Source organism: Aythya fuligula, chromosome 10, assembly GCF_009819795.1.
Source record: "Aythya fuligula isolate bAytFul2 chromosome 10, bAytFul2.pri, whole genome shotgun sequence".
Taxonomy (NCBI): Eukaryota; Metazoa; Chordata; class Aves; order Anseriformes; family Anatidae; genus Aythya; species Aythya fuligula.
In genome coordinates, this window is record NC_045568.1 from 2,569,263 (window position 1) to 2,585,129 (window position 15,867).

General features: G+C 42.1%; 1 protein-coding gene across 1 annotated transcript; it reads right to left on the reverse strand.

The window, feature by feature from the left end:
• Positions 1-245: 245 nt before the first annotated feature.
• On the reverse strand, positions 246-14,842 carry NINJ1 (ninjurin 1). The gene is made up of 4 exons (XM_032194131.1): positions 14,591-14,842; positions 5,853-6,087; positions 2,427-2,588; positions 246-418 (listed from the first exon to the last, which is right to left on the reverse strand). Exons 1-3 carry the CDS (start codon positions 14,657-14,659, stop codon positions 2,434-2,436), a joined length of 459 nt encoding a protein of 152 aa, XP_032050022.1. The 5' UTR covers positions 14,660-14,842; the 3' UTR covers positions 246-418; positions 2,427-2,433.
• Between the last annotated feature and the right edge of the window lie 1,025 nt (positions 14,843-15,867).

Here is a 15,867-nt window from a genome sequence, read left to right on the forward strand (position 1 = left end):
GAAATGAAGGACAATGGGGCCATGCTAGAACTGAAGGCCTGCAGCTTCTTATCACTGTGGAAATGTCAACTTGCTGCAAAGCAAAAGGCATGGAAAATGGGAAGCTCTGGAACCAGTGAAGTTCCACCAGTTGATATTACCTGTTTGAGTTTATGCCCCTTTTCTGATTAACGATTACTCTACAAATTGAAATGATAATAGAGGAGCAATGTGTTAATATAAATATTAACACATTGGATATGTGTTAATATAAATATTAACACATTGGAAAACTCTAGGTACACAGATGTGTTGCTTGTTGGAAACCTGAGAAAGCTGCCTCTGTAGGTCGTCATCCTCAGATATTTTTTTTCTTGTGTCCAATTATAACTGGTTCAAGTGCAAATGGCATCTATGCAAGAATGAATGCGTCGTATCTCTGAAATGAGAAACAGGTATTGGGATGTTAGTAATGCAGGAATTATGGTAAATGGCAAGTTTGTTTTAAAGGGGGAATCCTTTTCTCTTTTTAAAAGTGTTCATGGTAAAGGTAAAGCCAGAAAATGACGGTTCATCTCTCCTAGGGATCTGAGATTATGGAAGCTCACTGTGAGAAAGGACTTTTTTTTCCAAGTTCCATTCAGATCATTATGGATAGGTATTTTTAACAGAGACAATATGCACAAGCGAGCCAGCAGATGGAAAAATCTAAAGCAACTAAACTTCCAAATTTAACAAATCTGGATTAAAAAGATGCAGATTCTAGACACTACATTTAGCCATTTTATTAGGAAACTGCATGAAAAGCATGAAGGCAGGATCACACAGCTGGTGTTTTTGTACAGATGTAAACTTGCTTTAAGCATCTTTTGGTCTTGCCTCTACCCAAGTTTACATAAAATATCCGTTTCCCCATTATTGAAGCATGGCAAATTTATCAAATCAGTTTCAGCAGTAGATGCTGATCATGTTTATGTATGTGTAGAAATGCTCTGGCTGTGCACAGCAATATGTGGCCAGCTGTATGCGCTATTTCCAGCCTCTAGGCAGAACTGTGCTTCATGCTGTCATGGTGATCTCATCAGAGTTGCATGGGAACTGACTTCTCATTCCTACTAGGAATTCCATGGTCCTGCTCATAATTAAATCACAAAACCCTCTGGGCTTAGAGTTTATGGGCTGCAGAAGGAATCCGCAATCCACCCCCATCCATTCTGTTTAGAGTCCTGACAGATTTTTCTCTGGTTTCCATTCTTGCTAACTTCTTCTGTGTCATTGCTCTTCAGACTAGGAGTTTAAATGCCTTGTATTTTTTTTTCCCATGGAGTAAATTCATATAAAAATCAATTTACCCTACATTTCTAGCAGTGCTAATATAAGCAGACTGGGGTTTGAAAGTTTCTCAGTGTAAGGCCTTGAGTTAGTTCTTCCTAACAGGCAGTTTCCTGAGAGGACTTTATCTGGAAATTCACTCAAACAGATGTTACAGGAATGGGCTGTGTGGTAGCCAGGGCACTGTGGCTTGCCAGGAAAATCAAGTAACTCCTTTAGCAGGTCTTATGAAGGTGATTTGAGATCTGGAAGATAAAAAGCCAGAGTAATGCTGGCCCACACAGACTTAGCAGTGCTATTTTCAAGGCAGGTGTTGTTGGACCATAGTGCATCTTAGGTTGCAAGCCTGCAATTTAAGTTTTTCTTTTTAAATTGCTCATTATAGTTATTACACTTATTTTGATTCTCACAATTACTATATTCATGTTTCTGTACAATCAGGTAATTTTTAAAATGTAGGTGGAAATAAACTTGTTCTAAATGACCACGTGTATCAAGTAGTGATAGTGTATCAAATAGCGTTAGCACATGTCTTTGTGGGTTTAATGTCCCATAAAGTGAAAACCCTGCGATTTGGGATGACAAAAAACCACACTATCTGCATAGGAACTAAAGGGCTCCAATGATGTGTGGTGTGATATTTTGTTGTTGGACTTGTGAGCTCTAGCAGTTCCCTGGCTAAAGGTTTAAAAAATCAGTGGTAATAACAGACTGGATACAGTATATTGCAGACCTTTCATACAAAAACAAGACTTTTAGTGGAAGCAGAGCATGATTTCCCTTCTTGGCTTCATCAGCAATGAGGAGAAGGATTGGCTAAGCCAGAAGGAAGATCTTCACACTTCCTCTTTGTGACACATGCAAGGGGTCCCTGACAAAGTAAGGTGCTGCCATCAACTTTTGAACTCCATGTTTACAAATGCATTGGAACAACATCAGTAGTTCCTAGTAGCTTCAGCTTTTGCAACAGTCTGAAGTAAACCTATTTATCAATAAAGTCTAGAACTGTATAGAGAAGCTCACTTAGAGATAAGCTGTTTTTCAAGTTACACAACAGGGGGCACTGTTCTTTTGCACCACTTCCCCCTGTCTTACACTGCAGAGCCCACACTCACCTTGCAGTTACTGCTTCGACGCTGACTCCACCATTGGCTTCTGCACTCCAAAGGCAGTGATAAAAATATTCACAACTACTATAATGAATACTAGTCCAGTTGTAAGGTTGTTGAGGAAATCCAGCTTATCATGTTTTGCAGGGTTGTTCAGGTCATATTTTACTTCAAAGAGAAAGGGAAAAAAAGTTTTAAGCATATGAATATTTCAAAATCCAGAATAAGTCTTCATTATTCATGTGGTTCAAGAATTTCTTCCACTGAGCTATTTGTACCAGTCATACTTAAAAGGGAAGTACAATTTTGCACTGTCAGTAAAAGTGCTGAGGAGAAGATCTTTAATCACAAGGCGCCTAATAGCCTCCAGTCATTAGCATCTAATCTCTGTGGATGCACAAAGGGAAGTAACGGGTACACAGCATTACTGGGAACCTTCTGAGTTCTTGATCTCTTAAAATCTAGTTTTGTTGCAGACTTTAAGCATTTAAAAATAATTTCAGGCATGAATACATGAAGCCTGAAGCCCTTACAGTATGGAATGAAATTAAAGTTCATACAGTGAAAATGCCACAGCCCTATCCCTGAGTGCTGGATCTTTGGGTATGGTGCCCTCCCCTAGCTGTACAGCTTTTTCCCCGATAGGTACAGCTTTTGCACCAATTCTGTTTTCAGAAAACAAAGGTATTATCTGTTAAACAGAGGAAGGTTTCAACGCAGTGTAGCTGCAGTTCTTTTCACAGACAGCATCTGCCGTGTAAACATGTTCTTCTGTTTCTTGCAGTTCTTTGATTAAACTGCTAACAGGAGTTAGGGAGGACCACACAAGGGAGATATTGTCTAGTTTAAACTTTGATTCCAGGCTTTGTGAAAACCAACAGGTGAGTTACGTTGCACAGATAATACACTTGATGATAGACTAAAACAAGTGCTTGTATAGGGCAGTAAGAAGGGGGAGGGGGTGCTTGGCTGTCATCATGTGCAAAACCAGGATTTTTCTCTGCTGTTTTCCTGCAGTTCACAGTGTTGCAGCTCAGACCCACTGCTAAATTTCTTTGCTGGTGGGATGAATGCCAATGAATTCTGGAGCATGGTCTGAGATTGGTTTTTGCATTTTTTTTAAGATGCTTAGTTCTTAGGTGCATATAGCTCACTGGAACTTGTGAGTGCGTGTACAAGAAATGAGGGGGAAAAGTTTATACCTGACAAGTTTTCAGTAACATAAATAGAACTTGGAGCTCCTTCTGAAAGGCACATATGTAGACATGTAGGTTCTGGCTCTGCTGCAGGAGGTAAACTTTGTTTTTAACATAAAGCCCCTGTCAACACTGCAGAATTTAATCACAGAACCAAGGCTTGCTGGCTCTTGGAGTAAGTTAAGTAAAGGGGAGGCAAACAGTGTTTGTGATGCTGAAGTACTAAAAGCCAGGTACAGTTGGTGTTCTAATTAGGAAGTCTAATACTGTTTTGGTTTCTGGGAATTCTGGGTGCCTGTTCAAGTCCTGTTTGCTGAAGCAGTGCAATCAAACATAACAGGGCAGTCAGAGCACTGAGGAACGGTGTGGGGGAACTACCTGAACAGCTTAAGCTACTGCACACCTGTGTTCACATGAAATAACTTAAGCTCAGCAGTGCTTAACCCTGAAAATGAGTTGACACGTGTCTGTAAGGCATGTGGAGGCTAGCATTGTAACGGGACTAGGAAGGACTCCAGTACTTTCACCTGAATGAAGCAGAATAAATGAAATGGAACATTAATCCTTCAGTATGTAAGAAAAGCATTTCAGACAGCTGGGTGGTTTTAAAACAAAACCAAATGGCAATAATGGCCTAACATGTTTTGTGAGTTACGAAGAAATCATGCTGGAAGGAGAATTGACACTTTGAGAGCTGTCACTTTGACCACATAAAGACTAGAGAAAACATGTACTGCTTGTCAGTTTAGCTGGGGCTCTAAATTTTGAAGTAGAACTGCAGTAATCCTATCTTTGTTACTACAGTACTTCAAGTGACACTTTGTGGAAACGTTCTTAAATTATTCTCTAAGTATTATAGTGTGATTAGATTACTACAGTTTCATGCTAACTAAACTATTTCAAGCATTCTTTACTTCCAAAAAGTTAGGACTACCAAATGACTTTCAAGGACAAGTTTGCTGAATAATTCTCAAAATATTTGATTTTTGGAAAATTGCTTACACTTTTTTTTTTTCCCTTTAAACTACCTCTTCTGAATGTGTGATTATGGCAGGACAGAGCAGTACTTTGGGTGAGTTAAAGCCTCAACACTGCTTTACTCCAATAGGAAACACCTTCCCCAGTAATTGCTTTTTCCAATTCTTTTCTGGAATCTCTTCTGTGTCAGGACCTGGATTTTGCTCTTGTGCCAACTTTACCAAATGCAGACACAGCTGTAGTCAATCTCTTTCGTAAGAAAGAAAAAAAAAGCTATGTCAGCTGTTTATCGATATTACAAGCCAGATGCATCCTCGTTTCCTCAGAACTTCCTTCTTGAATGCTGCTGTTTTCAGTTGTGCTAAAAACTGGAACACAGAGCAAAAGAAAGCCAAAGGTGGTACCTTTAATTTCACAAAAGCCACCCGTGAACGGTAGCTATCACCTTGTAGCACTGGTAGGCCCAGGAAGCTGCTCAGTGTATTTTGATATTGTATGTCACTTCATATTTCTGACTAAAGCTATGGTATGTTCTTAGGATGAAATTTTTCTCCAGCCAGCCTATGTTTTTAGCTTTAATTTCAGTTTAACATTGGTTTGAAAAATGAGCTATAAGTATATTCCTATCATTCATTGCCTAGAGATTTAGGATGCTTTGAATAATTTCCTAAATTTAAAACTAAGTTTTTTTTAAACTGGTGTTAAATCAAACCTTTGATTTGATTGCAGATGCACAAACTAAAGACAATATACAACACCAACATGAAGATGCACAATTCTGCCTTCACTTTTTTCCAAAGTTTCATGTTCATGATATAAGTGATGTAAGAATATGTACATAATATAAATATATACATGAATATAAATATATTTTGGTCATAAGATTAAGTAACAGGTCTTGCCAGAAACAGTATGATGAAATTAGGAAAGTGCATAATCATGTCTGCCCTACTAATGCTTGTTTTATGGTATTTCATCACATTCCTTCCTCTTCAGGCCTTCTGAAAAGAAAAATATTCATACTCTTGACAAATGAATATGAGGAAGTTGATCAAAACTGAAGATTCCATGTAAAGCTGCCTCTACTGTTTTTTTTTTTTTTTTTCAATATTTTTATGGCTTTAAAGGAAAATTTAATCAATTCTGAGGTAAAAACTTTCAAATACAATGGTCTATTTTTACCAATAGAGAAGCTATATACACAGGTTGCATCCGATTAAAAAAAAAAACCTCTGTGGTTCTTGCTGTTGCTACATACCAAGGAATATCAGAAGTACTCCCACCATAACTTGCAGGGTGAGTGACAGGCTGATGAGAACAATAAGCGGGATGTAGAATGAGAAAGAAGGTCCTTGCTCCATCACAGCTTTCAGCTGGGACGCATTGGCCATCAGCAGGGCAACATCCAGCATGCTCTCTGCAGCACTCTTCTTGTTTGCGTAGTGGTTGATATTCATAGGTCTATTTCTCTGGAACCGCTGTGATGGTCTCTGCTAAAATTGGGAGAGGAAGAAAGGTTACTCACATCTACTTCAATTGGCATATGGCACCAGAGATGGCTTAGCCCATCAACTGACTTCTGTAGTGATACTGATAGAGTAACAACAGGACCCAGACTGTCGGTGCTTCTTTCACTGTTACCACTGACCTCCACCTGATAACAGCCCACTAAACTGAGCTTGTGCTAGACTTTGGTAGCTACACTTTCTCCAGCTTGCTTCTAAACAGTCCTTGTTTCTACCCTGAGAAAAGGAAAGTCTGGAAAAGCGGAAAAGTTTGCACTGAGAAAAGTTGGGAGGAAAAAAAACCAACAAACTGCTGTAAATAACTTACTCCCAAAGGCATACTCAAAACTACAAATATTTATTAAATTCACTCTCTGCAGACATCATCACCCATTTACATAATTCTTTAATTACTCATGAGTCCTATTTAGAGGGTTTATGTGGGAGTTGGCCCCTCTAAGAGCTTTGGTTGACCTCTTTTCCTGCAGGTTCTTATTCTGCCACGCCATGTCCAGGTCCATACACAGAGAACTGATTCTCTGTTGAAATATCATACGACTGGTGGTTACCAAGCACTGCCCAACTAACAGGGCAGCTTTTCTTTCCATTTTCTCATCAGCAGACTTTTTCTGAATTCTCCAGCAAACAAACAGGAAAAGAAACACCTACTGCAGGGCAAAACCAGAGCTGCTACGCCTGGAGGGATGGATAAAATGAGCGCTTCCTGATGATGATTCAGGTGACCTAACCTGGAATTCAACAGCGTGTCTCCAGGGGGTCCTACTTCTCTACAGGTTAGATGCAGCTTTGAGTACCTATGCTAGACCTGTATGCATAACTCTTCGATGACGGAAAATGAGGTGTGATGCCCTTCTGAAGTCTCTGAGCATGTTAGGGAGGTCCTTCTTACTGATCTTGCTCCTAGACTTTATTTTTAAAACTAATATACAAATATAAGAGTACGCTTATTCTAGCTGACTTCTTCAAAGCTGCTTCTTAGAGATTTTGTTACTGCCGAAATATGTTCACACTTGCCAGAAAATACTGTGAAGAAAGTCTCTCTTTAAGGAGAAATGCAGAAAACACCCTCTAATGGCCCTCTTCAGCAGCTCTAATTACCATCAAATTTCCAACTTCAAAGCCAGGTTTGCCACTGTCCAGACCTAAAAGCATTCTTTGGAATAGCACACACTGATGCATAGAGCAAACATTCCCAGTTTTTCCAGAGCATTCAAATGCCCTGCTTGACCTATTTTCACCAGACACACTGTAACCCACCTCAGTCTAAATATTTTACTGAGAGAAAAATACCGTGGGGCAGCAGCAGGATTTTTCTGCAAAGGGAATGAAACCATGTAACCGTAGCCTTGTGCAGACAGCTTGTTTACTCAGACCCTGCTCAGGGAAGAGAATGGCTCTGAAACGGATACCAGCTTCAGGAAGGAAGAACTAGACACGCATTTGGTTTTGTCTGTATCCCACAACCTAAAAATGAAATTTGCCTGGCTCAGGGGTCTGTCCCCACTTTGTCACCATTCCTCTCCCCAAGGAGTCTCCAGTTCCCACCCCCAGCTCCACTGAACTGCTCTAACATTTGGATACTTACAAACAATTCCAGTACAGCATCCACCACAAGCACTGCAACAGCTGTGGGTGCTTTTTTCCTCACAAAGCAGCATGAAATATGCTGGTAGTAGGCAAGAGAAAAATCTAGGCTAAGATTTCATATAGTAAAAAAAAAAAAAAAAAGCGCTTTACTCTTGCCTACACAATATGTAAAAGGGTGGGGAATAGCATGTAACAGTAGAATTTGATTTCTGGGCACGAGTTTAAAAAACTCTTCTTGGTAGACTGCAGAAGTAATATGATCTACTCTGTTGTACATTCCTGTTAGAGGAAGGATTTTTCCTATGCCTGGTAGCTACTTACTTCTGCCAAAAATACTGACTCTAAGACATCCAAGTTTACTGGGGTGCAGTATGTGTGTAACACAGGCAAGCACTGCACGGGTAGCTGTAGCTCTGGTCTTAATCCCGAGGGAATCCTACAGTGGAGACCCGATGACCGTTTTCATTCAATGCAGAAATGTGATGGTAAGGTTGACTCGGCTCTCTTTGTTTGGTGATATAGAAGAGTAAGCAGTCTGGGCTGCCTCTTCCTTTGTTGCATCTCTGGCTGAGACATAAGACTGTAAACAACAGAACATGATCTCTTCTGGGGCAGATGCACTGCTGCATAGCAAGGATCTTGCTGTTTGCTAATCCTCGGTTTCTGCATGGCCGGGTTGTGTGCGGTAGCCCACAGCGTTTGAACTGCTGTGGAAGCAAAAGTTGAGTCACTTTTAACTCTGATAAAATGAGAAGGCTTCCCTGCTAAAGCAAAACTTCTTATTCCTAGCACCACAACACAGTTATTTACTAGGCTTAGATTCCCAAACCCGGCATTTTACTCTGCTAGGAGGCTTTCAGCCAGTGCTCCTGACAGCAGAGCAGTTCTCAGCCGGAATGGGGTGCATGGAGGACCGAGACCTCAGTTCTACTGCACAGAGGGTTTTCTCAGCCTCCTGCCAGGAAAAAGGATGTGCAATCATGGAAGCCCCAGAAATAATCATTTCCTGTTTCTTAAGAAATGGAGCCTCCTGTCTCGCGATGGAAAACCATAAAACCCAACAAAATGCAAATTAGCATTGACTTCTGGAAGTCAACTTGAAGGCAACTGCCCCAAGGACTAAAACACATGCAGTCAGTACTCTGCCAGCAGCTCTTAACAACAGACTACATGTTGGACAGCAAAATATAGACAGGCAATGAAAGGAGAGCTGTTGTCTTAACCCCAGGTTAATGACAGTCCTGTACAACAGAAATTGCATGGGGACTTTGTTACATGGCTGTATGGTTTCAGGGAGATCCCAGGCGTGCAGCCACACGTGCAGTCTGCGGTACCGAGCTGTGCTATCGTCACCCGGGGGGATGCAGGCAGGGGGACTGACGCTTCTGGAGACTTCCTGTGGTGCATGCAAAGTGCAGCTTTCCTGCAGGTGCCACTTGGCAGGAGATCAGCACGTGTGCCATGCAAGGGGAGCCCTGCAACCTGCCTCAGTCGTGATGTACTCCCAGCACCTGGCCTGGCTCTCAGCAGTCAGACTGCCTGCTGCAGACGAGCTGATCCCTGCAGCTGGTGTTGCCAAGGGAGGCTGGGGAAAACCAGCATGTGCTCACAGCTGCCAGCACCTGAGCTGTATGTGGCTGGGGCTGCTGTATCCTGCTCCTGTCAGCAGCAGCCTGATTTCGGGTCCTGTCCCCCTGGAGTACGGCAATCTTGGAGGAGCTTGATCTCATGCAGCGCAGCACCTCTAAGGCAGCAGGCTCCGTCTGCTTGCCTGGCACACTGCAGTTTGCAAGGGTGAAGCAAGAATGCTGCATCAGAAGTTGGCGTGGTTTTGCTTCTCAAAGATCAAACCTTTTCTTCCTTCATGCCAGCATTGAGTGTTACTGGACAGGTAGTCCTCGTGACAACTGCTCTGGTCCAGGCTTTGCCTCTGCTTTGCTTTACTACTCATCTTAACACCCGGAATAACTGAGTCCCTACAGAACACAGAAAGGATTTATTCATTACTTTTATTTAAAAATAAATAAAAAGGGCACTGAGGTAGATGTCCTTAGATGCCGAGTTTGATGGATTACTTCTAAGGCACACCTGATGATGTAACAGGAAGGGAACAGTGCTGAAAATGGAAACATCTGAAAACAAATAATGAAGCATCTTTGCTAAATACAGTGGCTTGTTATAGTAAGGATTTCTGCTTCTATTACAGCAGTAAATCATTACTAGTGACAAAATTCATATGGCTGTTTGCTGAACAGGGTATTTATCAAACACTAGTGACTGCTGAAGTAGTCAAATTAAGGTGTTGGAAGTCTGACAAAAAAGGAAAGTCCAGGAGCAATTTGTTTTCTTGTTCAACTGAATTCTGAGTTCCCCAAAATGGTACCAGTTAGTCTGCCAGGAGCAGACAGGTGGAGTTTTTTACATGCCAGTCATCTGGAATTCACAGAGGAAAAAAAGCAGTAATGAAAATGAAGACTATTTTGCACGATTCATTCCTCTTCTGGGATGTTCCTAGGTACTCCACTGAGCTTCTTATTTTTTTTTTCCTAATATATATATATTTTCCTAAATGTATTACTTTAAGTTTCAAAAAAATAATAATCTGAAACAAGTATTGCCTGAGCTAATAAGGCCCTGAAGTCTCCAAGTTAAGAGCCAGATCTGTTATGAACACTGAATTCAGTGTGACTGCTCTTGTGAATGGAATTACCAGGTATCTGCAGTAGCACAGGACTGGTTACTGTTTTCTTACTGAATCACCTAGAATAACGGTATGTTGCAGTTAGCAATGTTCAACTTCCCAAAATTATACCTAGAAGGAGAAACTGCAAGGCATAAATCAGAAGTACACCCTGACTTCCTTGCCATAGTCATTGCAGCTGCCTAGTATCTGCTGGGACTGCAGGACCCAGAGCTCAACTGCTTTGCATGCCAGGCCTGGCAGGTCATATCTGGGTTCCTAAAACATACAAATACTTATTTTAATATACAGATACAGGTGTTTGCACTACATATTTTCATGGTATTCTAATTTTAAAACATTCTGTACTAGAATGCCTTTATTAAACACAGGAGACCCACAGTTTTGTATGGGATCATCAGGAAAACAATCCTAATTATTGTTTATGCATTCAGGACAAGGTTTCTAAGACCTGTGCTTCTGATTAATGACACCTGCCTTACACTGTCAGAAGGTTCCTCACCTTCAAGTACACCTAATCTGACATAGTCTTTAAAATCTTTGGCTAGCTCTAACTCTGCATGCTGTTTCCTTTATATTTTAGGTCAGTGATTGCTGCAATTGTATGGCAGTTTTTAGGCACTTAATAGTCAAACAGCCTTGATTCAAAGTGAGATGGGGTGATCTTTTGGTCTGGTTACTGATTGGTATAACCTCTGGGTTTGTAATAGTACTGAGCATGCTTCTTTAAACCCTTGCATTTAGGGACAATCCTGATTTTAAAATAATGGAAACATGCTAAGTAACAACAAGTGCAAATAAAAGTCTGTGTCATGCTGACCTCAGCGAACTGTTCTTTGTTTTTTGCAAGTCTACCTGATTAAAGATACTAAAAACCTCTTGCTTAAAAATTATTTTTTTAATTATTATTATTTTTTTTAAGTATTCATCTTTAAGAAAACACTGTTTAGAAAACTTTTCCAGACCTTTTTCAGCACAAAATTCCAGTAATGTCATGAAAAGGATGAGGCATAAAAGAAACTATGCAGAACTAAACAGGAACACAATTTCAGAACTTTTATTTTTTCTACGGTTAACCATAAAGTTGTAGAATTGAACTACTAACTTTATGTAGTTTTTGTTAATAATGACAGATGTAGAATTTGTCTACATCTCCATCACCCATGTAGTAGAAATGTAATGGGTCAATATGTAGCTACTGAAGTCAGACTTGCCCTGTTTCAGAGAATTTTATCTAGAAAAATTGAGAAAGTGTTCTACGAAGAAGTGAAATGTTTTTCCAATAAAAATATTTGAAGCTATACCAGTTGTACACCGGATGATTAGATACTTTGTGCCCCTACTTGGAAAGATGTGAATTCTTCTCCCCCAGTAAAACTTTAGAGCACTTGTTCAACTGAGCACTGACTCATAAAAAATCCCTAAATCTGGCACTGAATCATCAGTTACATTTCCTGTAGGAATTCCATCTGGGGGAGGGAGGGAGATCTGTCCATTCAAGTACTAACCTAGCATAACACTACCTAGCTTGTGAGATTGCTGGAAGCACATCTTGACACAGTACGGTCGCAGGTAATGGAAAAACACAAACCCACCTCAGCCTGTGTTCATAGACAGCATTGATCGTCTAGCATCTTGAAAAGCCTGTACTTAAGAAGAACCGCACTGTATATGGAAAAACAGAAAATGCTAGTATGACTTAAAAAAAAAATGGTAGCCGTGATGATTCCTGATTGCTAAACACCTAGTATGAAAAAGGGAAAAGTACAGTCATGTTAGCTCAGGGCAGAGCACTGTTTTCCTAAAGCTATGCATGTTCCAGGACCAAGTCAGAATATTTTACTCATTTAATGACTTGAATAATCAGCATGCCTGATGATTTCATGAAATGAAGTTATAAATTAAACTCATCTGTACAGCTATTTAAATAGAAGATGTCTTCAGTACTAATTGGTCTTGCATTACTACTGCTTATTCCAGTGACTGGGTCTTACAACACCGCTGCCTGTCTTGTGCTGCTAAATCACTGTTTGTCCTAGCTACCTAAATGCAAATAATTATCACTGATACGGGGGTTTAAATTTGTAATACACACTGCTTTGGCACAGGCCATTTCATTCTATATGCAGTAGAAGTAGGTTACTACAAATCTCAAGTTTGTTACTTGCACTATAATGCCAAGAAACTGCCACGTCCCAAAATTACTTATGAATTAACATATAATCTTGAATACATTTTTAGCAACAATTTGATAATACAATCCAAATACTCCACAGCTGTTCTCTTCTGCTACCCAATTCTTGTTCACCTTTTTCATAGCTCTTTAACTATTTCAGCTGGCATTTGTCACTATCATGGAAACACTAAACTGGCTTTCACAGCATGGCAGCTCTAGACTGTTTCAATATGGAGCATGAATAAAGAAAGCAAACACAGGAACATGAAAAAACTGTTACTATCTGCATTTGTATGAACAGATCCTTTGCACAAAAGGCCAAGCACTTCTGCCAACTGTAATTATTCCCATTACACGAGATGTGCCAGGCTGAGCCAGTACTAGAAGCCGTGAGTTTCTTGCTCCTAAAATTGTGACAGCTGGTGAGAAAAAAAATATCCAAATTAATAACTGAGTTAAAATAAAACACATCTAGAATGAGTGTGACAACTCATTCAGAATAAGTGGGCTCAGCTTATTTTTTCCTAAAATTCACACGCTTCTACATTGTTTCGAAGGTAAGACAGCCATAGCTGCATCATGTATCAGCCTAAAAGGCATTCAGCAAGAGAATGATGCACAAGAGAATGTATTTAGCAGAGAAGACAGATGCTAGGAAGAGCAGTGAGCACTCCAGGCCTGCTAAAGATACACTGCAGTGTTCCTAAGAGCAGGCACCTATGCTCTTTTGACTCCAGAAACCACAGGTTGAGGACCCATGGTTTTGTGGCCTCCCCAGGCTCAGCTGGCTGCAGGGTTGGGGCGTTCTTTTCTTTGTGTGAATTGCAGACTTGATCAGATCTGCTATTCAAAACTTGTTTTTCAAGAATTCCATCCCCATTTGTTTCACCTTGTATATCCTCCTCTGATTGTCTTTTAGAAAATGAAAAAAGTGTCATTGCAATATGACAATGTCTCACTGCTTATTCTTTACGTGATCCTTTCAGTTTTTATGGGAAAGATATAATGATGGTCACTTGCAACCGGAGATGAAGCAAAACAGGAAAGTCACAAAAATTCTTAGAGCAGACCAAGACAAAAAAAAAGAAGTCCCTATTACTTGTACTTGTGGTGCAATCACAACTGTTTAAAAATTAATTGCTAGGAATTCAGGGGCTTGAAGGAAATCTCTTCACTGGTCAGTTTCACATTCATGTCCCAGTACTGATTCTCTTTAGGTACTTCCCAGGATTCATTAAAACCAGATATTTTTTTCTGGTCTGGCAGCCGTGTTTGCAGGGGGTTGCGGGGAAGGGAGGGAAGGACGGAGCTGCTGCACGGTACCCGCTGTCTGCCTCTAACCAGAAAGTTTCACTAGTGACGATGGTGGTTTAGTGTAACTGCTTCTGTGTGGCGGTCCCAGGCTGGAATAAGAGCTGCTTTTTAGAGTTTAGTCTCTTCCAAAACAACATGAAAGATGCTCTTTTACCAGTTTGGCTTTTCGGAAAAGCGGCATACTTGGAAAACATCCTTTATGTGTAAACAGAATATGGGATGAAATGCTTTCCAGTGAACATCTCTAGGCATGTTTTGACTACATTTGTAAAGAGCTGTGCTCTTCTCTTCTTGTTTTTTCTGGGGATTTTGTTTGGATATATGGAAACACCACCTCGCAGCCCCAGCCCCAAGGCAGTTCCTTCCCGTATCTCCTGCGTGGACATCTCTGATCTCCATCCCCTCCCACATCACCTGTTTGAAAAAACCCTCCCCAGAAAGAAATCCATCTCTGTGCAGGGCTTTTGTGCGGGGAGGCCGCCTGACAGTTTAGGAACGAAGCGGTCACCGGGGCTCAGAAGGCTCCGTGCAGCCTCCTGCTAAGCCTACCTGAACCAAAACAAAACGCGAGGCTGGCAGCGGCACCCCCACCCCAGAGGGGTTACAGAAAGGCGAAGGGCGCCGTCCCTGCCTCGCTGACAGCACCGAGCCCCCCGGCTGCCCGCTGCCCCCCGCCCTGCCCCCGGCCCTACCCGCTCTGCCGCCGGCTCCGCGCCCTCCGCCTGCCCGTTGAGCTCGACGGTCTCTCCGCCGGAGTCCATCGCGGCTCCCCCGAAAGCGGCCCAGGGGAGGCCGCTGCCGTCCCGGAGGGAGCCCCTTTTGTCCCGGCCGCCCGGGAGCGCCGGGCCCGGCTCCGCCCGGCCGCGCAGGGGAAAGTTTCCACCGCGGGGGGGAAGGAGCGGGCGCGGCCGCCGCCCCGGGGCCGGGTTTCCAGGCCGCTGCCGGCCCGCCCGGGGCAGCGAGCAGCCAGGCGGGCTGGAAGCTCGCTGAACGCCGCCTGCAGCCTGCTCCGAGGGGGCTGGAGGCAGCGGGGAGGAGCCCACGGGGCGCCCCTGCCGAGTCTGGGGCCTCACGGAGCGCCTGGGCTCTCAGCAGCACCGCGGCCTTCACACCCCTGCTGGCCGCGAGTCCCCGTGCGTGTTGGGCTGGGGGGGACGGCAGATAAAACGTGTTGTAGAAAGCTCTTAACTAGTGTTATTGACAGAATTAAAAGCTAGGTGGTTTTGTTACGTTTTCTTGGTTTTTGTTTTGTTGGCTGGTTTTGGAGAGTGCTGTCATCGTCCCCGTGTTCAGGCTTTCAGTCTCACTGCACTGTTTTTTCTCTCCAAACTCACCTCCCACCTGTGCAGAGTGCACACGAAAACAACGAAGAGATCCGAGGCAGAGGAAGGTTCACAGAAAACAGCATAACCAACAATTACAGCAGTCCAGTAAACTAAGCCTAAAGTAAGAAACAAAGAAAAACAATATAAATTACATTTTAAAATGTCATTTTTATAAGCAAACCTTTTTGCTATTCCAATTTAACAGTGTGCAGTACATAGAAAGTGTAGAATATAAACAAACACAGAATACAAAGCATAAAGGTCTTTTGCCAGACCTTACTCATGTATAGAGGTGATGCAGAAGCATTGCTACCTATCCCTTTCTCACCTCGATAGGTGAGAAAGGGATAGGTAGCAATGAGCCCTTTGCATGAGCAAGCCCTGTGAAGGGAAAGCTGCTTAGTGCTATAAATGCAAAGCTGCTGGACCTATGCTTGTGAACAGGCTGCAGTTGTGAAAGCAGGTCTAGACACTTTGCTGTTCTTGCTTTACAGCAGGAGTGCTTGAGAATTTGGCCTTAGTCTCACAAACGAGGACCAAGACCATGCCCTATCTGCAAGGAGGGGAGAAAAAATAGTTGTGCAGGAAGGATGTGCAGTTCACTATAGTAGGTACTCTAGATGGATTTGGGCAGAGGATATATA

Bases quoted from the DNA above. Each gene is read 5' to 3' on its own strand.
- NINJ1 (XM_032194131.1), bottom strand. From the start codon at position 14,659: ATGGACTCCGGCGGAGAGACCGTCGAGCTCAACGGGCAGGCGGAGGGC. The intron at 6,088-14,590 runs GTAGGGCCGGGG...TCCCAATTTTAG, and splicing joins CGGAGCCGGCGGCAGAGCGG to CAGAGACCATCACAGCGGTT. The intron at 2,589-5,852 runs GTATGTAGCAAC...TTCTCTTTGAAG, and splicing joins AGTACTTCTGATATTCCTTG to TAAAATATGACCTGAACAAC.